The sequence below is a fragment of the Patiria miniata genome, unplaced genomic scaffold (genome assembly GCF_015706575.1).
Source record: "Patiria miniata isolate m_02_andy unplaced genomic scaffold, ASM1570657v1 HiC_scaffold_5, whole genome shotgun sequence".
NCBI lineage: Eukaryota > Metazoa > Echinodermata > Asteroidea > Valvatida > Asterinidae > Patiria > Patiria miniata.
In genome coordinates this window covers 7,720,836-7,746,121 of record NW_024037072.1, presented here as the reverse complement: position 1 = coordinate 7,746,121, position 25,286 = coordinate 7,720,836, and the positions used below count along the sequence as shown (strand labels likewise).

At 40.8% G+C, this 25,286-nt stretch overlaps 2 protein-coding genes across 2 annotated transcripts; both read right to left on the bottom strand.

The window, feature by feature from the left end:
- Positions 1-645: 645 nt before the first annotated feature.
- On the bottom strand, positions 646-7,328 carry LOC119742133 (aqualysin-1-like). Its single transcript, XM_038218165.1, has 8 exons — positions 7,197-7,328; positions 6,954-7,098; positions 6,355-6,490; positions 5,498-5,604; positions 4,493-4,643; positions 3,083-3,267; positions 1,674-1,845; positions 646-1,363 (listed from the first exon to the last, which is right to left on the bottom strand). Exons 1-8 carry the CDS (start codon positions 7,301-7,303, stop codon positions 1,224-1,226), a joined length of 1,143 nt encoding a protein of 380 aa, XP_038074093.1. The 5' UTR covers positions 7,304-7,328; the 3' UTR covers positions 646-1,223.
- Positions 646-20,889, bottom strand: LOC119742132 (aqualysin-1-like). Its single transcript, XM_038218164.1, has 9 exons — positions 20,753-20,889; positions 20,513-20,657; positions 19,875-20,010; positions 19,027-19,133; positions 18,016-18,166; positions 16,952-17,136; positions 15,771-15,942; positions 15,271-15,438; positions 646-1,202 (listed from the first exon to the last, which is right to left on the bottom strand). The coding sequence occupies exons 1-8, from the start codon at positions 20,857-20,859 to the stop codon at positions 15,296-15,298; spliced, it is 1,146 nt and encodes a 381-aa protein (XP_038074092.1). The 5' UTR covers positions 20,860-20,889; the 3' UTR covers positions 646-1,202; positions 15,271-15,295.
- Positions 20,890-25,286: the final 4,397 nt, after the last annotated feature.

The window sequence follows — 25,286 nt, the reverse complement described above, 5'->3', positions numbered from 1 at the left end:
GGCCCTAAACAAAAGAGCCAGGCCGAAAAAGTTCCATGATTACTGTGACGACCTGCAGTCGTACCCATGCATTTACTACAGGTGGAAAATGAGTGCGCCCTCTTGTGACTCGACCGTGCAGTGACCACGCTCCACGAAACTTGCAGCCAATCAGGGATAAGGTAAGGATCAAACAATCCAATCACAATGAAAGGGGCGGGTTTAGGACAATTTATTGAAAGTGAGATGGTGCTAGTTGGTGCTAGTCGTGTATGTTGAGTTAAATAAACGGAGAACTGGTTTGGAACTGAAACTATATACAGACGCGTTCCGTGTCTCTCTCTCGCTGGTGTATTCACATAGTGTAAGTGATAATTGCTCTGCACTATTAAAGAAGGGAGACTGGAATCTGCATACTGTCGCCACGCTGGCCAATGACACACCGGTGCTGATTCCAAGGGGATATGACTACAAATACATGTCAATAATAAACCGCTCGGACGACAGCAAAGGTCTGTTGCATTACATTTGTATTTGACCGTCATTACCAGAGACTTCGCAATAGAACATTAGTACACAGCACAGGTGCACCATGCACAACTTCTCTGCCCCGACACCAATTGTGAAAATTGTCCGGAACTAATTAAAAAAGTCAAAGGACTGCACTTTGATTTCAGAGGATTGTACCATTTATTTTTATTGCACCGTGATAACACAGATCCATAGCCATTACTACATTACTGGATCATGCGACCTCCAGATTTAACCGTTCCTGTGCACTTACCAACCGAGCTATCCAGCCCTATGTTGGCGGTTCCCCAATTAGTCTATATGTTTGTTAAGGGGTGCTAGTCAGAAGCCATAAACTAGTACACAGCCAGGGATCACGCCCAAAGTCATGATACAGACCAGTGGGAAAAATCAAACGGGGATCAAAATTTGCAAATGCTATACAAGGGTTATAATTCACAGTCAGTTTCCCTGTGTGGTTCATTTGAAATTTATTTCAAAATAAACGTGATATCGTCACTTTAAATAATCTGTTTCCTAGTTTAACTTACATGAAATTACCCCCGAATAGCTGTGGCTAATTTAATCTCTGCAGACGTTTAAAACAAGCCTTTCAGTTTGCACTGTAAGTCCAGTAGAAATCAATCCAAATTTTAAGACAATTTTAACATGTTTAACCGGAGTTCATATGTCTATCTTCGCTTGTCAATAACCTGGCGGTACTGGAATGACTATTACGTAACGTAAGCAAGGAGATTGGGACTGCCACTTCCAGGATAGTATATTACGCTGGGGGTCGCATAGGTCGTCAGCATGCTCTTAATTTGGCTCGGTAACAAATCGGTAGTCTGGGCCAAGAAGAGAGCCGAAATGCCTGTGATACCAAAAACAATATCAAATCATTATTACAAAGTATTTATTTATTATTTATTTATTTCTTATTTTAACTGGGCAGCGCATTCAGTGGAATCCACTGATCTCCCATGCATGGGTCTCAGTAAAGAGAAGACAATGTGAAGAAATTACAGAACAAAAAGGGTAGAAAAGAGTGAAGAAAAGAGTGAAGAAAAGCTAAAAAAATTGGGGCAAAATTTGGGGACAAAATTTGAGCAAACACTGATTTGGTAAGAAAACTAACAAATAGAGTTGAGAAACAATGACAGATCTGTGGTTGAGGTGCCTACCTGCAACGGCTGGACATGCCATGGAGGTTCCAGACATTACTAAGGTGGCAGAGTCAGATGTGTAATAGTCACTTTCGATGTTGGTCCCGGGAGCAAAGATGTCCACACATGATCCGTAGTTTGAAAAGGATGATCGGTAGTCCTTTTTGTCCGTGGAACCCACTGTGATCGCCTGTCGTAGGGGAAAAGGATTCGAATATTCATTTAGAGTTTTGTACCGGCAGAAGTATTGCAATTTTTTTTTAACATATTTGCATTTTAAGGAGACCGAAATTTTGTGATTTGAGTCGCTTGAGTCATTCTTCAAGGTACTGACTCGATCTCAATTCGAGTAATTATGTAACAAATTTGAGTCAAGTCAAGTCAAGTCGAGTCTCGTTCTTGCTCGACTCAAGTTGAATCACTCATACTGTGATGCCACAGAAGCACAAATTAAGACTGGGTAAACTTTCAGCATTGGAATATATAAGTTGCTGGTTCAGGGATGGTTAATTTCTGTAATTTATAGGATGATAAGTGATCACATATTTCAAGCACCAAATCTTGAACCAAACTGTAGAAATAAAGTGGCACCGCATAAACTGTACGTGATAATTTACTGTGATAATGATCAGGTCCCAAGCTACTTCATCAGATTATACACGTGGCCATCCTTTATGTCTAGCGCACACGCGTTTGAAAAAAAAAAAGGTTTGAAAAGAAATATGTTTGACTGACATCAAGAACATTAGCGTTCAAACGGGTCCAATTTTCAGGACCCACATTTTGTATCTCGAAAATAGTTGTGTGAATGTTTAAATTGTATTTGTTAACAATCTTTCCAACTGTTTTGCAGTATTTAATAATAATAACTGTCACCGATAAAGGGTCACCTGGGAGACTTTCTCATAGACGGGGGTAAAATTCTTGTTTAAAATTTATTGTCGCCCAACCCCAATTTTACAACCCCCGCGCATTTTGGAATATTTATTATGTTTTGGACCTTGCACGAGCAATCGATCGAGCCTAGTTTTGACGATAAAATATTTCCTCTAAATAGGAGCTGTGACATTAGGGAGACATTGAAATGTCTCCCTAATGTCCGGTGTCTCTCCAAGGTATAATTTATGACGACAAAATGTATTCTTAAGGTACCATAAACAGGTGTAATAATAATTGATTGGTATCGCGCAATTCCATCTAGATCATTGCAATCGGCAACAAAGGATGACAAACAAATCAGAAAACATCTGGAAACAGGAACGTTTTAAGGTGCTTCTTAAATGTCGTTATGGTACACGTGTGTTTTTTAGCCCAAAATATTGGGCATATTTTCTCGAAAATGCTCGGTTGTGTGCTAAGTTTCATCCGTGAATTTTTATGGAATTATATTATATCTTTTAACAGGCAGAAGTTCATCTCATCAATACCTCAGGTAGCCATGCTGGAGATGTATAACAGGCGTCATAATTGTCGTTACCGGCCGCTACGACCACCGGGTAACCTTTAGAAACAACATTTTTGATCGCAGTCTCCATATAAGTTGATTTCGAGCCTCCCAGTGACATTGATACGACACCCGGTTTCTGTCCAGAGTTAGCGACGTAGTCCAATCCTACAGGAGGAATTTGGATAAAGAAAGAGGGGGAAGAATACGATATTGCGGAACAATCATGGCATTGCTTTAAAAAGTGATGACATGTTAGGCAATATGGACTGTGCATATCAAATCAAGGTGTACGACCGCCTCTTGTGACCAAGTATGGTCATATGAGAGGTCACGTGATGGTCCACGTGATGCTGAGTACAAAAAGGTATCTTTTCATTAATTTGATATTTATGAGTCTTCAGGGGCGGTGGAACGCTGTTCAAACTGGGGGGGGGGGGGGGGGGCAACACCGAAAAGGGCACTTGCTGCAAAAAAAGGTATACCTTCCGCTGGTGTGAAAGTGGAGGAAAAGAATATGGTCCCGTTCATTTCGCTATAAACCTATATGACGAGGAACAAATTATGAATACGTTGTCCATCTTGCTCTTTGTGTTTCTTTTACCTAGTTATGTAGAGAGACCCTTTTTTATCGCGAGAGGGGCACTGTTGCTTTTGATGGCCAATTCAGTGACCATCTTATTCGCGTGAAGAGCAGTATATTGGTTTTTATTTCCAATTTTCCAAATCGAGAGGGGCACAACTTTGTTATTGCGAGAGGGGTATTTGTGCTTTCGAGGGGTAGTTTTCCATCTCGAGAAGGTGCACAATCTTGTTAATGCGAAAGGGGTATTTGTGTTTTTGAGGGTCAGTTTTGCATTACAAGAGAGCACAATATTATTTGTAGCGCGATCATATGCTTTCATACGTGTGCGTTTGAGGGGCAGCTTTGTTTTCATCTCGAGGGCACATTTATAACCGCGAGAAGGGCACTTTTGTTGGCCTAGGAAAATGGGGGGGGGGGGGGGGAGTGGCACCCAGTGCTCCCCCCGTTCCGCCGCCCCTGCATGTCTCTAATTTTGAAAATAAAAAAAGGGGTAAGGGGAAGGGACAATCAGTTTAAACTGATAAACCATGTTCAAATGAAAGTTGATTGTTTTTTTCTTTAGACTGCAGCTCTTAATTGCCTGTTGCAGTGGAAACTCATCCACAGCCTTTAATAAATAAGATTGCGCCCATTCATCGGCATTACAGGGTATTGTAATAGCACTGCTCGAGTCACAAGTAGCAGTCAGTCAGTCAGTCAGTCGGTCTGTTTGTCTGTCGGTGAGATAGGTACAAAGAGGGTACCAGACTAGTCGGTGGCCCTCTGGGCCCAGCGAAAATATAAAAAAAAATGTCCTTAACAGCCTACCAGCGACGATTGCAGCGTAGGATCCATAACCAGTGCACGCTGGTGATCCTAAAACCTTCACTCCCATGATGGTTGCTCTTTTGGCTACTCCATAATAACTGCCTGCCGCAATGCCAGCGCAGTGGGTTCCATGGCCCTGGCAATCTTGACCCTAAATCAAAGATGGAAGAATGACATTGGGACATATTCAGGGTGGAGGTATTAAGATTGTGCCCCCCCCCCCCACCACACACACACACGTACGTTTGTTTATGGTATAAATCGAGGATTTCCTATTGTTCCTCTTCCCTTTTCTTTGTTTATACTCGAACTTTTTTGCAACAGCTCTCATTGGTTTTGTACACGTTTCGAGGTCGTCCTCGATTTGGTTCCTGTCCTCAATTCATCTATGATGTTGCACGTGTGTGTCCTCGATTTACACCATAAACAAACGCACCAAATCCTGAGGCTATAGTGCTTTAATCGGTCCAACCCCCAAAAGACAAATATCACCATCAAGTCTGTATATGTTGAAAAATCAGAAGCACAGTATTATTTTGGTTTCTCGGAAGCTGCAGGCCAACTGTCGGACCTGCTATAGCCCATAAGTATTGTACATGTAAATGTAAAAGTCTATTCACATAAGGCACAATTACTTACTTGGTTGTGACTGTCATTTAAAATAAAGGCTTTCCCATTATGTTGGACCGTCAGTTGGTGCGTGGAGCTTTTTACAGCTCCATGGTTGGTGGAACACCCGATTCGTATGCAGTACCAGCACCAATATGAAATAAACCTCGATAATGCAACTCTGCCCTCCTTCACTGGCGACCCATTAAAGTGACACAAAAGAGGGCATGGGCCTGAAGCAGGAGTTGACATATACCCATTGCCAAGGCCTGAGGGACGAGTTGATTTATACCCATGCAAGGCTGTCACTGGAACGTTTGTTACTAACTAACCATGAACTAACTAACGGAGAGACACGACGATTTGTTGAGCTGCTGTAGGCAGCTAAAAACTCACATTGCCACCATATGCATCAAATGCCGCCGTAGCCCGGCCTCCGAAGTCACTGTGTGTTGACCGAATACCGGTGTCCAGAACATAGATACGAACCCCAGCTCCCTCGTCTGAAAGACAAAACGTTATTTATTTAATTGCTGATGTAAGCAGAATAATTAAGAGAGCAAATCTGTTATGATGTATTTTGCTTAGAATCTATAAACATAGGGTTATACTTTATAGCAGCAGTTCAGTTATTTTGATATGACAGGCTACCAATGACTTGTTCGATGCGTATAGGCGGCAAAAAGAGGGGACAATGAAAATGTGAATCTTATCTGTAATTCAGATTCAAGTTCAATAAAATTCCATTTCATTCATATCCTTTTCTGTTGTTACTTTTATTTCCTTCATTGTCCAGAGGCCCACTCTTGCCATTGTGATGACAGCAAGAGGCCTATTCTGAACATTGTGTTGACTATGCTTTGGGTAGTCGCAAAGAAAGGCCTGTATCCTATTCATGCATGGCTGAATATCAGTGAAAATTTTACTGAACGTGATCAATACCCAGGCCGGTTGTTGGCTGAAAAATAACCCTGGTAACCTTTCCCGTTTTACTGGGAAACAAGAACTAATCCAAAGGGACATTTTTTTTAATTAACCAACATACTTCTATAAGTTTCACTGATATCACTGCATGTGTTGTAAATAGTCCATTACGTGTGTTTGTTTATGAGAAGATGACTGTACAAGATCAGTTTGGGTTGGGCAGTTTTGTGTAATCTTTAGCCGAATCAATACTATTACCATGCATGTATGAAAAGACAGATTAAAGGTCTAGCAATCAGGACCGAATCAGGACCTATTTCTTTACTTACTATAGACGGAGTGTGTTGAGAAGGAGCCATCAAGGGGTAGGTATCTCTGTCCAATGCGGTCCAAGCCCCAGGGTTGGGCTGTTGCGTGTGCCACACCGTCCTCAGACACGTACTCAACCTCATCCAAGGTTCGAATCTATCCGCATAATTTGTGAGAAAGTTTGTTAGTTCAGGAAGTAATAAACTTATAGAATACCAACTGTTTTAAGGGTTATAATAGTCAGCAGTTAAAAGCGAAAACACCATTCTCGGTTTATCTTAAATTTGAAAGACAAACAAACACAAGTTGTTGTCCTCTTGGGTTTGGATCTTCTTGAGAATGCCCGATGAAAATTATGAAAACTTCATAAATTGATTAAGTTACAACTGTTCGACGAAGGTCCCATTTTGTAATCAAGTTTTTTTTTAACAACCTAAGCATCATGCTTAAATTCCCCTGTGAAAAAAATAGTCAAACAAAACCAGTAGTCAACCAAGAACATTCAACTATTCTCCTATAGTTTAACAACAAATTTGAAGATGAATTACAACAAAGAAACAATCGATAAATGTTAAAAAGGGTGTGACAGGGTTCACAAGAGACCCCGAGAAAAGCTTACGTATTCCAGTGCTTCGTCGGATAGCTCTGCAGCCATGCCCTTCAAGACGTGGTGGTAGCGATGAGAGATCTTTGCCTGGCCCAAACGCTGCTGCTGCACATGGCTCTGGATGCCATCGGCAACAGTGTCCACATCCACATCATCCCTGGAATGAAACACACAGATAAGAAAAAGAACAAATAATTAAATAGCAAATATCGTAACCCAATAATTTAAAATACATTTGTAGAGTCTCGTATGTACTTGAATTTGATGAGGTAACGGCCTTTGGGGCTGTCATCAACTCTCAGCAGCGGCGCAAAATCAGCTGCAGCCACGCCAACCAACACTAGAAGAACCAATGTATGCATTGTGTACCGACTTTACAGGCATACCAGAAAAGAACATCAGCAGTTCCAGAAGTATACAAGCCCTTTTATAGACCTTTGAGCTGTGACAAAATATTATTGCACATGTTTTATTCGGAGATATCATGTCATTTCTATATATCCTTGAAAACAATTGTGACTATACAGCTGTAGATATCTCATGCATGACAGAATAATGAACCCACCATCACACTCTAGTATCTATTGTTGGGATGATGTCCACTCCTTCCCTTTCATCTCCATTTAGTCAGTCAGGCAGATTGGTGCAAAATATGATAGAAATGATCATTTGATGATAAAGGCGTATCCAATTTTTGATGGGGGGGGGGGGCAACCCCACCCGGGGACGTCTCTATAGTCCGAAGTACCATTGGTCCAAGCCCCATTGGTCCGAAGCCCCATTGGTCCGAAGTCCCATGGTCCGAAGTCCCATTGGTCCGACGGCCCATTGCTCTATACGTTCCATTGGTATAAACGTCCCATTGGTCTGACGTCCCATTGGTCCGACGTTCCATTGGTCCGAAGTCCCATTGGTCCGACGTCCCATTGGTCCGACGTCCCATTGGTCTGACGTTCCATTGGTCCGACGTCCCATTGGTCCGACGTCCCATTGGTCCGAAGTCACATTGGTCCGAAGTCACATTGGTCCGAAGTCACATTAGTCCGACGCCTCAAAGGATTAGGGCTAGGGTAAGGGTTAGAATTAGGGTTAGGGTTAGGGTCTGTCAACATGAACCAGTAGTAGAAATACGCAGTATGTTTCATCGGACCAATGGGGCGTCGGACCAATGGGACGTCGGACCAATGCGACGTCGGACCAATGGGGCATCGGACCAATGGGACGGACCAATGGGACGGACCAATGCGACGTCGGACCAATGGGACGCTATTTGCATATTTTAGGTTTACTATTAGGGTAACTATTTCTCATTTGCATACGTATCCAATGAAATGTTGGATATGCGAATGAAATGATCCATTAGTGGGTGAGAGAGCAGGTAGTGGTGTGAGCGTACTGCTCGACACCCTAAGAACGAGGTTGACAGCAATGACAATAGTAAACTGGTAAAAGTGTACTTCGGCGGCCAATTTCTGTATTCTGTGAGACAACTAAATCCATTTTCTTTTATTGGACCCACCAAATACCTGGCGATACTAAAAAGCAGCATGAGTGTCATGGAATGAGGACAAGGTTATGGCTTTTTTGAAATATGGGGTAAAAATGATGGGAATGATGAAGGAAAAAGCATGAAAATGAAGAGAAGCGTGCCAGCTTATGCCAGATGATGTGTTGATTCCAACGCGCGTCGACTTGAAAAATAATGGATAAGAAAGTCATTGTTTTTGTCCAAATACTGTTGGATATCTGAAGGTCTAGGGGAAAGGAAGATTGCTTGGGGTTGCAGAAGTGATTGTGGAGCAATGAGAACTGTCTGTTTTGGAGCTATAAAGGAACAACATTTCCTCAGACGTCACAGCTGCATGGCTCACAACGCAAAGTCCATGCAGTATTTGAGCCACATTTTATGGGGCTATAAATTGGGTGGTACGTGCATGACCTACAACCCGGAGAAAAAAATCCCGCATTCGTATCGTATCGGACAAACTCTATCCAAATATCCCCTAAAATTTAATTTGCAGGGATACAGGATAAACTATAGACATAAAAATAGACAAAATAGCGGGTGACATGCACCGTGTGGAAAGAAATCTCTTCTTGGAAGAAATGTGGTTCTGAGGACGAACAGAACACACTGCCGAAACGTCGAGTTTTACACTCAACCAACCGGTTCTTTTCAGAACCACACTTCTTCCAAGAAGAGATTTCTTTCCACATGGTGTTACCCGCAATTTTTGTCTATTGTTTTTAGGTCATCCGCCATGCAAAGCTTCAAGTCATGTATAACTATAGACGTCTATGGAGGTATATGGGAAAAATTTTTTTTTTACTGGTTATTAGCGGGTAAAAAGCTTGCATAACGAATACCAATTTTGTTCAAAGATAAACAATTGGGTAATCAAGATAAAAACATGGCATTTTCCCAGACTGTGAAATAAAGGTAAAAAGTCGGGAACTTCCAGTAAACACCGATTATGACGTGTTATTGGATGTTTTTATCTTACCATTGTTCTGAAATGCTACCATTTTTTTTATGAAATACAGGTTTGGGAAATACTCCGGAGTGACAGTAACTTATTGGCCTCCGTAACTATGTTTTTGTGCCAACTTTGAGTTAACCTCTACAGGGTGAGTAAAAAAAAAGAAACCCAAATGTTGGGACTATTGTTTTATTGAAGTTCTGCATGTAGCACTTTCGAAATCTAAGATATGAAAGCCCAATTCATACGCTTTCTTTTAGTACAAGAATCATTCAGATCACTTATGTACTTTTCAAGTTACGGAATTTCAAACACAACCACCGTTTAAGGTTCTGTCCACGGATCACAACAAAGTTCAGTGTTCTTTCAGCAAAACAAATCACATAGGGATGTGTGTGAATTGTTTTCGTTTTGGTGAAAGAACGCACACCTTTTTTTGTGTGATCCGTGGACAGAACCTTAAAATGGTGGTTGCGTTTAAAATTCCATAACTTAAAAAGTACATGAGTGATTTGAATGATATTTGTACTAAAAAAAGCTTAAGAAGTGGACTTTCATAATGTTAGATTTTAAAAAATGCTACATGCAGAACTTCAATAAAATAATGGTCCCAACATTTGGGTTTCGTTTTTTTTTTTACTCACCCTGTATAATTACCTTGCCATACGTTATGGGGTCCTTCAATAAATTTGGGGTTCGATTTTTTTTTTTTTTGGGGGGGGGGGGGTTCCTGTTACATCTGACATAATATTTTGTAATTACTGAATACACTCTTTTGTGCCTTTTACAGTAATGAATAGAACAGAGTCACTTAAACCTCAACTTTTTGCTTAACGATTTTTTTTATTCGTACAATTTTAAATAACTTCTTTTTTTTGTTCACTCTGTCAAAACGTCTGTCTGTTTCCTAATTTAACTCACAAGAAATTATTCAAGAAAGTACCCAAATATCCCTGACCAATGTGGAGGTTTAAAACGAGACTTCTACTTTACATTAAAAATCAAACAAAACTTTAAGAACATTTTAAAATGTAATTGGAGTTGAAATGTCTACCTCCGATTGTCAATAACCTGTCAATGCCACCAGTGGGCGTAGCCTTATTTTTTTTGGGGGGGGGCACGTCCAGCATTTTATGAGGGTCAGGGGACACCAAGGGCGAACCAAGGACCTTTCCCCAAAATTCGAAAAGGGAATTTAAAAAAAAGGAGGCATCTGATTAATTACTAAAAAATATACTAAAAAAACACTTCCTTGACGAGAGGCATGGGGGGGGGGGGGTTCGGAGCGGGGGGGGGGGGAGGAACTGGGAATTGCCACCATCACACTCTAGTATCTATTGTTCGGACGATGTCCACTCCTTCCCTTTCATCTCCATTTAGTCAGTCAGGCAGATTGGTGCAAAATATGATAGAAATGCTCACTTGATGATAAAGGCGTATCCAATTTTTGATGGGGGGGGGGCAACCCCACCCGGGGACGTCTCTATAGTCCGAAGTACTATTGGTCGACGTCCCATTGGTCCAAGCCCCATTGGTCCGAAGCCCCATTGGTCCGAAGTCCCATGGTCCGAAGTCCCATGGTCCGAAGTCCCATTGGTCCGACGGCCCATTGCTCTGTACGTTCCATTGGTATGCGTCCCATTGGTCTGACGTCCCATTGGTCCGACGTTCCATTGGTCCGAAGTCCATTGGTCCGACGTCCCATTGGTCCGACGTCCCATTGGTCCGACGTCACATTGGTCCGAAGTCACATTGGTCCGACGCCTCAAAGGATTAGGTATAGGGCTAGGGTAAGGGCTAGGGATTTACCGAGGCATGGAGTTGTGGATGCTGAAGGTTGTGAACGGGCGTGGCGATGAGGAGGTTGGAGCTTGATCGCTGAGGCGCGGCGTGCCGTGGTTGGGATGTTGTTGGTGGGGGAGTGGGGGTTGTGCTTACTGAGCTGTGTCCGCAGAGGGTATAGGTTGGCAGAGGGTATATACAGGAGCTCCATTTGCCGGGGAAATGGGCTAGGTAGCCGTGTATATAGGATACTCATTGGTTGGGAGTAGGGGGGTGATTGATCACTTCGAGTTTCACAATCACAATCAACCTGTTCTTTTCAGTACCATACATCTTCCCAAAAGAGATTCTATACACATGGTGTTTATACCGAAACCCTCACTAGTTTGCAATACCGCGATGCAAAGTTTCAAATCTTACTTACTAAGCTAGACACATGCCAGTCTAAGTCTATTCTATTGAACTGTTAACATGCTATTCAACTGATAAAGAATGGCAATTCACTGGAAGTCTTGCGATTCATATGGTCTACACAATGGACCGGATTTAGCCCACACTGTAAACAAAACCCGTAAAAACACTGTCCGTTTCCCGTATTTTTTACGGTTTATTACCGTTATTGCTCGAACCGTCACAAGAAAGAACGTGCTACGTGAATTTCCCGTAAAACTTGGTGCCCTGACGCAGGCTGGGATTCACAATGCTTTGTATTCGTAACTTTTCAAAACTCCTCCCCTTTCAAACCCTCACAACCGCCTAGTTTTTAAAGCTGTGATTCGTGTGCACTCACGCAAGGTTCGCTAGGTGCTGATCATTGCGCTATCAAAGCCGTAATGCTTTAATATTGCAGAACTTGGAGAACCAAATTAGCTAATTACGGGCAAATTTTTTACAGTGCATCCATTGACAATAAGGTAGTAATCCTATATAATAGCACTGCCCGCTTCTTCACTCTACTCTCTTGGGCATACAACCAGCTTTAGTCACAAGTGTCAGTCAGTCCGTCAGTCAGATAGATACAAAAAGGGCACTAAGCTGGCCCTCTGGGACCAGCACAAGGTGGACAAAAAAGACATAGTGATACCTTCAAATTCACATCACCCCTTCTTGAATTTAGGGAGTGGTTGGTGGGAGCCCCCCCCCCCCCCCTTGACACATGACATGTCTGACCAAAATTAATTTTGCACACATTGCTGGGATATAACCCGTTATCTTTTTTCCAAAATTATACAATATTGCAAATGACTTTTTTGTTGCTCTGATGGTATAACCTATTATGTGATATGGATTGTGGTTTATTCCTACAAATGTACTATTAGGGAGACACGTTAGCGTAGAAATTTCGATAGTAGGGAGACACGGGCTTTATAGGGAGACACCTCTATTGGCGCAGCCCCCCTTTAGAGGCAAACTTTTGCCGTCGAAATTAGGTTATATCTGTTGCTCGTGGTCTAATTAGTAAAAATACCGAAATTCGTGGAAAAAGGACAAGGGAATATTCTGTCTGGTGCACATTTAATTCGGAAATTTGTTGTGCACAAGTCTATGGGAAAGTCTCCCTATTACCCCATTACCGGCAATTATTATTTTCACAATCATCACAAAACATAATTAAATATAATCTATTAAATAAAAGATACCTTTTTGGGACTTTGATCACAAGAACTCATATCAGGAGCTTGCGACACCATCACGGTGTCTTTGTCAACTGGTGTTGTTGAGGACCTCACGTAAATATAATCTATTTGAAGGATAACAAAAATGATAAGAGGGGTCCAGCACATGCTTGTACAAAACCCGGAACAATGTGTTTACAAATTAAGTTAATAAATTAACATGTACATGATACGACTGAGCAATTAAGATACAAACATGGCATTTTCCCAGACTTTGAAAAAAGAAAAAAAAAAGAAAACTCGGAGTCTTTCAGTAAACACTGATTGTGACGTTTTATTGGATGTCTGGTCACTGTTCTGACATTCTGCAGTTTAAACAGTGGACGCACATATACAGTGAAGAGGGCATACAAGTCACGTTAGCTGTTTTCCTACTCGTGCTAATTTGTTTTCATCACTTATGCAGACCATTTCTTTCAATAAAAGAATGAGTACCAGGTACACAGTAACAGAGATGATTGGTGAATAACTTATTAAAACCACTCACATTGGCGGATCCGGGGGAGGGCCCAACGGGGGCCGTGCCCCCGCCCCCAACCCCCCCCCCTTTTCTGGACATAAATCAAATGTTGCGTAGCTAAACATACCTAGTTTTAGTTTAAATATTACAATGTGGAAACAGCGCACGAATTACACTCAATCCCCTTCCCTTTTAAAAAAAAAAAACACTCGAGCCCCCCCCCCCCCCCCCGCTACGAAAAATTGGTTCTGGGGCCGCCCTTGCCCACTCTATACATGAGAATCAGCCATGCTAGAGCTGAAATGACGTTTTTCAGATGGCAGCAAATTTTATTTGCAAAAACAAATAACTTATTTTGTGGATTAAAAAAACAACAACATCAAAAAAGCTATGGGCAACGAATCCAAAATGTAACTATGGGGTGGGGAGGGATGGGATGGGGGCAGCAGACTGTAACGAAACACGCATTGGTGGAAACGGGAGGGGGTCAGGGCCCTAAACAAAAGAGCCAGGCCGAAAAAGTTCCATGATTACTGTGACGACCTGCAGTCGTACCCATGCATTTACTACAGGTGGAAAATGAGTGCGCCCTCTTGTGACTCGACCGTGCAGTGACCACGCTCCACGAAACTTGCAGCCAATCAGGGATAAGGTAAGGATCAAACAATCCAATCACAATGACAGGGGCGGGTTTAGGACAATTTATTCAAAGTGAGATGGTGCTAGTTGGTGCTAGTCATGTATGTTGAGTTAAATAAACGGAGAACTGGTTTGGAACTGAAACTATATACAGACGCGTTCCGTGTCTCTCTCTCGCTGGTGTATTCAAATAGTGTAAGTGATAATTGCTCTGCACTATTAAAGCAGGGAGACTGGAATCTGCATACTGTCGCCACGCTGGCCAATGACAGACCGGTGCTGATTCCAAGGGGATATGACTTCAAATACATGTAAATAATAAACCGCTCGGACGACAGCAAAGGTCTGTTGCATTACATTTGTATTTGACCGTCATTACCAGAGACTTCGCAATAGAACATTAGTACACAGCACAGGTGCACCATGCACAACTGCTCTGCCCCGACACCAATTGTGAAAATTGTCCGGAACTAATTTAAAAAGTCAAAGGACTGCACTTTGATTTCAGAGGATTGTACCATTTATTTTTATTGCACCGTGATAACACAGATCCATAGCCATTACTACATTACTATTGGCAATATTAAGGATGAACTCTTGAAATTAAATGGTTGAAAATCTCTAGTTTAATATCGGACACGCTGTTTTAATTTCAATTTCAAAACCCATTTGAAACTGTGTGGAATTACAATAACCAGTCACTTTGTCGTGTGAAAATTTACCCCATCTGACTCAAACAAAAGACAAGACGATTTTTCTTTTTCAAAATAATTGAAAAGTTGAACAAAGAAATTGACTGGAGCGGGGCTTGATCATGCGACCTCCAGATTTAACCGTTCCGGTGCAGTTACCAACCGAGCTATCCAGCCCTATGTTGGCGGTTCCCCAATTAGTCAATATGTTTGTTAAGGGGTGCTAGTCAGAAGCCATAAACTAGTACACAGCCAGGGATCACGCCCAAAGTCATGATACAGACCAGTGGGACAAATCAAACGGGGATCAAAATTTGCAAATGCTATACAAGGGTTATAATTCACAGTCAGTTTCCCTGTGTGGTTCATTTGAAATTTATTTCAAAATAAACGTGATATCGTCACTTTAAATAATCTGTTTCCTAGTTTAACTTACATGAAATTACCCCGATTAGCTGTGGCTAATTTGATCTCCGCAGACGTTTAAAACAAGCCTTTCAGTTTGCACTGTAAGTCCAGTAGAAATCAGTCCAAATTTTAAGACAATTATTTTAACATGTTTGACCGGAGTTTATATGTCTATCTTCGCTTGTCAATAACCTGGCAATACTGCGGTAAGGAATGACTATGGCGAAACGTAAGCAAGGAGATTGGGACTGCCACTTCCAACATAGTATATTACATTGGAGGTCGCTTCGGACGTCAGTTTGCTCTTAATCTGGCTCGGTGACAAACCGGAAGACTGGGCCAAGTAGAGAGCCGAAATGCCTGTGATACAAAACAAAACAAAAATATCAAATCATTATTACAAAGTATTTATTTATTATTTATTTATTTCTTATTTTAACTGGGTAGCCCATTCAGTGGAATCCACTGATCTCCCATGGGTCTCAGTAAAGAGAAGACAATGTGAAGAAATTACAGAACAAAAAGGGTAGAAAAGAGTGAAGAAAAGCTAAAGAACAGTTTTTACTAAAAAAAATGACCGAACAAAATGTGGGGCAAAATTTGGGGACAAAATTTGAGCAAACACTGATTTGGTAAGAAAACTAACAAATAGAGTTGAGAAACAATGACAGATCTGTGGTTGAGGTGCCTACCTGCAACGGCTGGACATGCCATGGAGGTTCCAGACATTACTACGGTGGCAGAGTCAGATGTGTAATAGTCACTTTGGATGTTGGACCCGGGAGCAAAGATGTCCACACATGATCCGTAGTTTGAAAAGGATGATCGGTAGTCATATGTGTCCGTGGAACCCACTGTGATCGCCTGTCGTAGGAAAAAAAGGATTCAAATATTCATTTAGAGTTTTGTACCGGCAGAAGTATTGCAAAAAAATGTTAACATATTTGCATTTTAAGGATACTGAAATTTTGTGATTTGAGTCGCTTGAGTCATTCTTCAAGGTACTGACTCGATCTCAATTCGAGTAATTATGTAACAAATTTGAGTCAAGTCAAGTCGAGTCTCGTTCTTGCTCGACCCAATTTGAATCACTCATACTGTGATGCCACAGAAGCACAAATTAAGACTGGGTAAACTTTCAGCATTGGAATATATGAGTTGCTGGTTCAGGGATGGTTAATTTCTGTAATTTATAGGATGATAAGTGATCACATATTTCAAGCACCAAATCTTGAACCAAACTGTAGAAATAAAGTGGCACCGCATAAGCCGTACGTGATAATTTACTGTGATATAATGATCAGGTCCCAAGCTACTTCATCAGATTATACACGTGGCCATCCTTTATGTTTAGCGCACACGCGTTTGAAAAAAAACAGTTTTCAAAAGAAACATGTTTGACTGACATCAAGAACATTAGCGTTCAAACGGCTCCAATTTTCAGGACCCAAATTGTATATCTCGAAAATAGCTTTGACGATCAAATTTTTCCTCTAAATAGGAGCTGTGACATTAGGGAGACATTGAAATGTCTCCCTAATGTCCGGTGTCTCCCTAAGGTATAATTTATGACGAAAAAATGTATTGTTAAGGTACCATAAACAGGTGTAATAATAATTGATTGGTATCGCGCAATTCCATCTAGATCATTGCAATCGGCAACAAAGGATGACAAACAAATCAGAAAACATCTGGAAACAGGAACGTTTTAAGGTGCTTCATAAATGTCGTTATGGTACACGTGTGTTTTTGTAGCCCAAAATATTGGGCATATTTTCTCGAAAATGCTCGGTTGTGTGATTAAGTTTCATCCGTGAATTTTTATGGAATTATATTAAATCTTTTAACAGGCAGAAGTTCATCTCATCAATACCTCAGATAGCCATGCTGGAGATGTATAACAGGCGTTCGAATTGTCGTTACCGGCCGCTACGACCACCGGGTAACCGTTAGAAACTACGTTTTTGAGCGCATTCTCCATATAAGTTGATTTCGGGCCTCCCAATGACATTGATACGACACCCGGTTTCTGTCCGTAGTTAACGACGTAGTCCAATCCTACAGGAGGAATTTGGATAAAAAAAGAGGGGGAAGAATACGAAATTGCAGAACAATCATGGCATTGCTTTAAAAAGTGATGACAAGTTAGGCTATATGGACTGTGCATATCAAATCAAGGTGTACGACCGCCTCTTGTGACCAAGCATGGTCATATGAGAGGTCACGTGATGGTCCAAGTTGACAAAGCCACAGAGACGATGTCGCTCCTGCTGAGGTACAAAAAGGTATCTTTTCATTGATTTGATATTTATGAGTCTTCAGGGCGGTGGAACGCTGTTCAAACTGGGGGGGGGGGGCAACACCGAAAAGGGCACTTGCTTCAAAAACAGGTACCTTCCGCTGGTGTGAAAGTGGAGGAAAAGAATATGGTCCCGTTCATTTCGCTATAAACCTATATGACGAGGAACAAATTATGAATACGTTGTCCATCTTGCTCTTTGTGTTTCTTTTACCTAGTTATGTAGAGAGGCCTTTTTTTATCGCGAGAGGGGCACTGTTGCTTTTGATGGCCAATTCAGTGACCATCTTATTCGCGTGAAGAGCAGTATATTGTTTTTATTTCCAATTTTCCATCTCGAGAGGGGCACATTTTTGTTATTGCGGGAGGGGTATTTGTGCTTTCGAGGGATAGTTTTCCATCTCGAGAAGGTGCACAATCTTGTTAATGCGAGAGGGTTACTTGTAAATAAGATTGCGCCCATTCATCGGCATTACAGGGTATTGTAATAGCACTGCTCGAGTCACAAGTAGCAGTCAGTCAGTCAGTCAGTCAGTCGGTCTGTTTGTCTGTCGGTGAGATAGGTACAAAGAGGGTACCAGACTAGTCGGTGGCCCTCTGGGACCAGCGAAAATATAAAAATTTCCTTAACAGCCTACCAGCGACGATTGCAGAGTAGGATCCAGAACCAGTGCACGCTGGTGTTCCTAAAACCTTCACTCCCATGATGGTTGCCTTTTTGGCTACTCCATAATAACTGCCTGCCGCAATGCCAGCGCAGTGGGTTCCATGGCCCTGGCAATCTTGACCCTAAAACAAAGATGGAAGAATGACATTTGGGACATATTCAGGGTAGAGTTATTAAGATTGTACCCCCCCCCCCCCCACACACACACACGTACGTTTGTTTATGGTATAAATCGAGGATTTCCTATTGTTCCTCTTCACTTTCCTTTGTTTATACTCTTAACTTTTTTTGCAACAGCTCTCATTGGTTTTGTACACGTTTCGAGGTCGTCCTCGATTTGGTTCCTGTCCTCAATTCATCTATGATGTTGCACGTGTGTGTCCTCGATTTACACCATAAACAAACGCACCAAATCCTGAGGCTATATAGTGCTTTAATGTCCAACCCCAGAAAGACAAATGTCACCATCAAGTCTATATACATGTATTTTGACAAATCTGAAGCACAGTATTATTTTGGTTTCTCGGAAGCTGCAGGCCAACTGTCGGACCTGCTATAGCCCATAAGTACTGTACATGTAAGTGTAAAGGTCTGTTCTTATAAGGCACAATTACTTACTTGGTTGTGACTGTCAATTAAAATAAAGGCTTGCCCATCATGCATGTTGGACCGTCAGTTGGTGCATGGAGCTTTTTACAGCTCCATGGTTGGTGGAACACCCGATTCGTATGCAGTACCAGCCAATACGAAATAAACCTCGATAATGCAACTCTGTCCTCTTTGGAGACCAATCAAAGTGACACAAAAGAGGGCATGGGCCTGAGGCAGGAGTTGACATATACCCATTGCCAAGGCCTGAGGGACGAGTTGATTTATACCCGTGCAAGGCTGTCACTGGAACGTTTGTTACTAACTAACCATGAACTAACTAACGGAGAGACACGACGATTTGTTGAGCTGCTGTAGGCAGCTAAAAACTCACATTGCCACCATATGCATCATATGCCGCCGTAGCCCGGCCTCCGAAGTCATTGTGTGTTGACCGAACACCGGTGTCCAGAACATAGATACGAACCCCAGCTCCCTGTTCTGAAAGACAAAACGTTATTGGTTTAATTGCTGATGTAAGCAGAATAATTAAGACAGCAAATCTGTTATGATGTGTTTTGCTTAGAATCTATAAACATAAGGTTTATATCAGCAGTTCGGTTATTTTGAAATGACAAACGACCATAGACTTGTTCGATGCGTATAGGCATGCAGCAAAAAGAGGGGACAATTAAAATGTGAATCTTATCTGTAATTCAGATTCAATAAAATTCCATTTCATTCATATCCTTTTCTGTTGTTACTTTTATTTCCTTCATTGTCCAGAGGCCCACTCTTGCCATTGTGATGACAGCAAGAGGCCTATTCTGAACATTGTGTTGACTATGTTTTCGGGTAGTCGCAAAGAAAGGCCTGTATCCTATTCATGCATGGCTGAATATCAGTGAAAATTTGGCCAAGCGTGATCAATACCCAGGCAGGTTGTTGGCTGAAAAATAACCTTGGTAACCTTTCCCGTTTTTCTGGGAGACAAGCACGAATAAGGGACTCAATTTTTGACTCACCCAACATACTTCTAAGTTTCACTGATATCACTGCATGTGCTGTATTCTAGTACTGTAAAATGTATGTGTTTATGAGAAGATGACTGCACAAGATCAGTTTGGGTTGGGCAGTTTTGTGTAACCTTTAGCCGAATCAATACAATTACCATGCATGTATGAAAAGACAGATTAAAGGTCTAGCAATCAGGACCGAATCAGGACCTTCTTCTTTACTTACTATAGGCGGAGTTTGTTGAGAAGGAGCCATCAAGGGGTAGGTTTCTCTGTCCAATGCGGTCCAAGCCCCAGGGTTGGGCTGTTGCGTGTGCCACACCGTCCTCAGACACGTACTCAACCTCATCCAAGGTTCGAATCTATCCGCAAAATTTTTGAGAAAGTTTGTTAGTTCAGGAAGTAATAAATTTATAGAATACCAACTGTTTGAAGGGTTTTAATAGTCAGCAGTTAAAAACGAAAACACCATTCTCGATTTATCTTAAATTTGAAAGACAAACAAACACAAGTTCAATGATTAACATTCTTGTTTTGCACAGCTCTTTTAGACCTACCTCTTGGGTTTGGACCTTCTTGAGAATGCCCGATGAAAATTATGAAAACTTCATAAATTGATTAAGTTACAACTGTTCGACGAAGGTCCCATTTTGTAATCAAGTTTTTTTTTTACCAACCTAAGCATCATGCTTAAATTCCCCTGTGTAATAAAATAGTCAAACAAAACCAGTAGTCAACCAAGAACATTCAACTATTCTCCTATAGTCTAATAACAAATTTGAAAATGAATTACAACAAAGAAACAATTGATAAATTTTAAAAAGGGTGTAACAGGGTTCACAAGAGACTCTGAGAAAATCTTACGTATTCCAGGGCTTCGTCGGATAGCTCTGCAGCCATGCCCTTCAAGACGTGGTGGTAGCGATGAGAGATCTTTGACTGGCCCAAACGCTGCTGCTGCACATGGCTCTGGATGCCATCGGCAACAGTGTCCACATCCACATCATCCCTGGAATGAAACACACAGATAAGAAGAACAAATAATTAAATAGCAAATATCGTAACCCAATAATTTAAAATACATTTGTAGAGTCTCGTAATTACTTGAATTTGATGAGGTAACGGCCTTTGGGGCTGTCATCAACTCTCAGCAGCGGCGCAAAATCAGCTGCAGCCACGCCAACCAACACCAAAAGAATCAATGTATTCATTGTGTACCGACTTTACAGGTCTACCAGAAGAGAACATCAGCAGTTCCAGAAGTATACAAGCCCTTTTATAGACTTTTGAGCTGTGACAAAATATTATTGCACATGTTTTATCCGGAGATATCATATCATTTCTATATATCCTTGAAAACAATTGTGACTATACAGCTGTAGATATCTCATGCATGACAGAATAATGAACCCACCATCACACTCTAGTATCTATTGTTGGGATGATGTCCACTCCTTCCCTTTCATCTCCATTTAGTCAGTCAGGCAGATTGGTGCAAAATATGATAGAAATGATCATTTGATGATAAAGGCGTATCCAATTTTTGATGGGGGGGGGCAACCCCACCCGGGGACGTCTCTATAGTCCGAAGTACCATTGGTCCAAGCCCCATTGGTCCGAAGCCCCATTGGTCCGAAGTCCCATGGTCCGATGTCCCATTGGTCCGACGGCCCATTGCTCTATACGTTCCATTGGTATAAACGTCCCATTGGTCTGACGTCCCATTGGTCCGACGTTCCATTGGTCCGAAGTCCCATTGGTCTGACGTCCCATTGGTCCGACGTCCCATTGGTCCGAAGTCACATTGGTCCGAAGTCACATTGGTCCGAAGTCACATTAGTCCGACGCCTCAAAGGATTAGGGTTAGGGCTAGGGTAAGGGTTAGAATTAGGGTTAGGGTTAGGGTCTGTCAACATGAACCAGTAGTAGAAATACGCAGTATGTTTCATCGGACCAATGGGGCGTCGGACCAATGGGACGTCGGACCAATGCGACGTCGGACCAATGGGGCATCGGACCAATGGGACGGACCAATGGGACGGACCAATGCGACGTCGGACCAATGGGACGTCGGACTATAGAGATGTAACCCTTTGTTAGTCCTCCCACCCCATCCTCTGTGATGTTCACCTACTAGTGCCCCACCCAAATAATCACTTGTGTATTTCTCCTCCCAACCCTGCTTGCTTGTAAATCCCCACGTTTGTTTCTTGTACCTCCGTCATTTTGCCTTTGAAAAAGAACTTCAGCATCCTCTTGCCGCATTACTTTTTCAGACTGTTATATTTCAGGTAAATCCAGTCAGAAAGCAGTTTGCAGCAGTCCTATTCGTTTTCAGAATTATTTAGTTGCTGCTTCTGGGTTTTTTTTTTTAAATAGAGGAATGTAAAGAATTAATTGTTCAGTGTGAAGTTATTTAAACAACACGAAACGTGTTTAAAGACTTTCTGATTACTTCAGACATTTTACTTAAAATTCTTGAATAAACCACAAGGAAGCGTGCCAATGAACGAACCAGTGAAATCATTTTCTGTTGATTACTAGCTCCGATTGGAGCACCCCATATATTTGAGCTTTATCGATTCAGCTTGGCCTTAGATTAAAACATGTCACATTCACAGACTTTTGTTGGAATTATTGACTCGTATGAAAAACATACTAAAGCCTGATATACCGTAAGGTTTCCGGCGCTATACCCTATCTGATGGACTTGTTACTTATCAAATTGATTTCAAGCCTCGCGTGGTTGAAACCTATATCGCTTGTTATTTGCATGTTTGAAATGTGCGTCATTAATTAACTTCATCATTTGGTTATACAATCATAAAAAAAATCATGCTGCAAGCGCAGAGGTGATTCAATCAATGGCTTTAAATGAGCTATTCAATCCCGGCCAAAATGGTTGGGACACCTGGAAATGACCTTAGCCTCCCACGGTCACCCACTCCCCGCTCCCCCGGTCAATGTTGTTCTCTCCAGCTGAGATGGAGCACAGACCGCGCAATGAGAGACAGCATTGAGCGGGGGCCGGGGGGTGGGGGCCCAGCGAAGTTAGCCAGTATTGTAAGTGGTCCCTCTACATGTAGTCAAAATATACTGACTGGTTTTCCTAGTTATTGAAAATTTAATAGGAAATTAAGGAATTTAGTTAAACATGCAATGTTTCATTAATAGGTTTCAGGTTTCAGGTTTCAGGTTTATTTCCATACTATTAGGTAATTCAGTTGAATAATATACATCAGGTAAACATTTTAACGAAACTTTGAAATAATAGTATGGGGAGGCCAGACAAGAAGCCGAAGCTTGTACTAGGTCTGCCCCCTTCACAAAGAATACATGTAGTTATACAATTCATGAATAATCATAGGATATATCAATAATATGTGATTACATTACATTAAATTCACGAGCTCATGCAAAACTTTACAAAAAAAAAGAATAATTTACTTGAGGGAAATTTACCATCCTTGACTTAACATGTGTTGTTAATAATTTTACTTGGCAATAAAGTAATAATTTTGCTCTTAATCACCATTGACATTAACCGTAGAGAGAAGTAGTTTTTTATAATACAATTTACATGCTCTAATTGAGGTCATTGGGCAGAGAGATCGAATTTTATTCCAAAGGAGGGGCCCCTGGTGTCGTACAGTTGAGAGGTGTAGAGATGTTCTAACTTTATTAAGATGAAGCTTATTTGACGATCTTGTGTCGTAATGATGAATATCTGTGTTCATTACAAAAAACGATTTAATATTCAAAGGCAGTATGTTTTTTTCAAAATTATACATCAGAGCACACAATTTATATTTATAAAGATCATATACAGATAAGGTGTTGAACTTAACAAATAGCGGGGCAGAGTGATCCTTAAAACTAGAACCATTAATCAGTCTTAAAGATTTCTTCTGTAAAACGAGCAATTTATCAAGGTAGGTTTTATGAGTATTTCCCCAGGCAAGTATACCATATTGAAGATGAGGCAAGGATAACGTATTATAAATTGAAAATAGAACACGGGATGGGACAAAATATCTAAGTTTTCTAAGAATACCAAGGTTGCGAGATATAAGTGTAAGGACTTTCTGACAATGATTTTTCCACGTTAACTTATCATCAATAATGACCCCCAAAAACTTACAGGAATCAACCTTTTCAATATGATGATTGTTAAAACGAATCTGAATACTTTTATCTACAATTCGATTTGTAAAAACCATCGTATGTGTTTTCTTAAAATTCAAAGATAATTTATTACATACAAACCACTCAAATACATTAGTAAGCTCATTGTTCATTATGTCAACAGCATCATTCAAATGTTTACTACTGTAAAATATATTTGTATCATCTGCAAATAAGATGAACGTCAGAAGTCGAGTAGAATTACAAATATCATTAATATAAATAAGAAATAAGATAGGTCCTAGGATTGAGCCCTGAGGTACACCACATGTGATTGGTTTGTAATTGGACTTTTTATTTTGCCAGACAACAAATTGTTTCCTATTTCTCAAGTAATCTTTAAACCACTCGAGTGCAGTACCTCTGACACCATATGTTTGTAGTTTATTAATTAGAATATCATGATTTATTGTATCAAATGCCTTAGAAAGATCCAAAAAAATACCAATTGTATGTTCACGTTTGTCCAGACTAGATGTTATTTTATCAACTAAATCAATCAAGGCAAGTTCAGTTGAATATTTGGCCCTGAAGCCATACTGAGATTGTGACAGTATGTTAAATTTAGCAATAAATTTTTCTAGACGGTTTGCAACTAACCTTTCTAACAATTTTGAGAAGCATGGCAATACAGATATGGGGCGATAATTAGTGACATTGGAACGATCACCATTTTTGTAAACTGGAGTAACTTTAGCAATTTTAAGTTCATTAGGGACCTCTCCGGAAATTAAAGAGTGATTAAAAATATCTGTTAAAGGGTGAACAATAAAAGGAGCAATATTTTTTATCAAAATATTATCAAGTTCATCATGACCAGAGCTCTTCTTATTTGGAAGTTTACTGATACAATCAAATAGTTCTTCCTCGGTGACTGGGCTTAAGAATAGAGAATCGGGAAAGTTACCTTTGATATGTGTTATAGGGTCAGAAGTACTATGTTGTATCTTAGAAGCTAAATCTGGACCAATGTTAACAAAATGTTGATTGAAATGCTCTGCAATCGTTTGAGGGTCGTTAACATCATTATTGTTTATTTTGATCGAGTTAATTGGCTTGATGTTTTTGCGCTTTTTATTTAAAATTTCATTTATGATTTTCCAGGTATTTTTTATGTTGTTTTTTTGTTGCCCAAAAGACTCTGAGTAATATATTTTCTTGGAGGCTCTAATAACGGTGGTTAATTTGTTTTTATATCTGTTATATTTGAGTTTGTTGATCTCAGCAGGTTTTGTAAGAAATACTTTATACAGTTTATTTTTCTTTTTTATAGACTTGAGTAGACCTTTGGTAATCCAGGGATTTTTAGGTTCTTTAATAGACCTATGACTAGAAAAAGTAGTTGCGTCATGACTCCATTTTTAGCTATTTGCATATTTTAGGTTTACTATTAGGGTAACTATTTCTCATTTGCATACGTATCCAATGAAATGTTGGATATGCGAATGAAATG

Coding starts and splice junctions, on each gene's coding strand:
- LOC119742133 (XM_038218165.1), bottom strand. CDS start 7,303: ATGCATACATTGGTTCTTCTAGTGTTGGTTGGCGTGGCTGCAGCTGAT. Junction 5,605..6,354: donor CTCAACACACTCCGTCTATA/GTAAGTAAAGAA, acceptor TTTGTCTTTCAG/ACGAGGGAGCTGGGGTTCGT. Junction 1,364..1,673: donor GGCATGTCCAGCCGTTGCAG/GTAGGCACCTCA, acceptor TTGGTATCACAG/GCATTTCGGCTCTCTTCTTG.
- LOC119742132 (XM_038218164.1), bottom strand. CDS start 20,859: ATGAATACATTGATTCTTTTGGTGTTGGTTGGCGTGGCTGCAGCTGAT. Junction 15,943..16,951: donor CTCCAGCATGGCTATCTGAG/GTATTGATGAGA, acceptor TTCCTACGACAG/GCGATCACAGTGGGTTCCAC. Junction 15,439..15,770: donor GGCATGTCCAGCCGTTGCAG/GTAGGCACCTCA, acceptor TTTGTATCACAG/GCATTTCGGCTCTCTACTTG.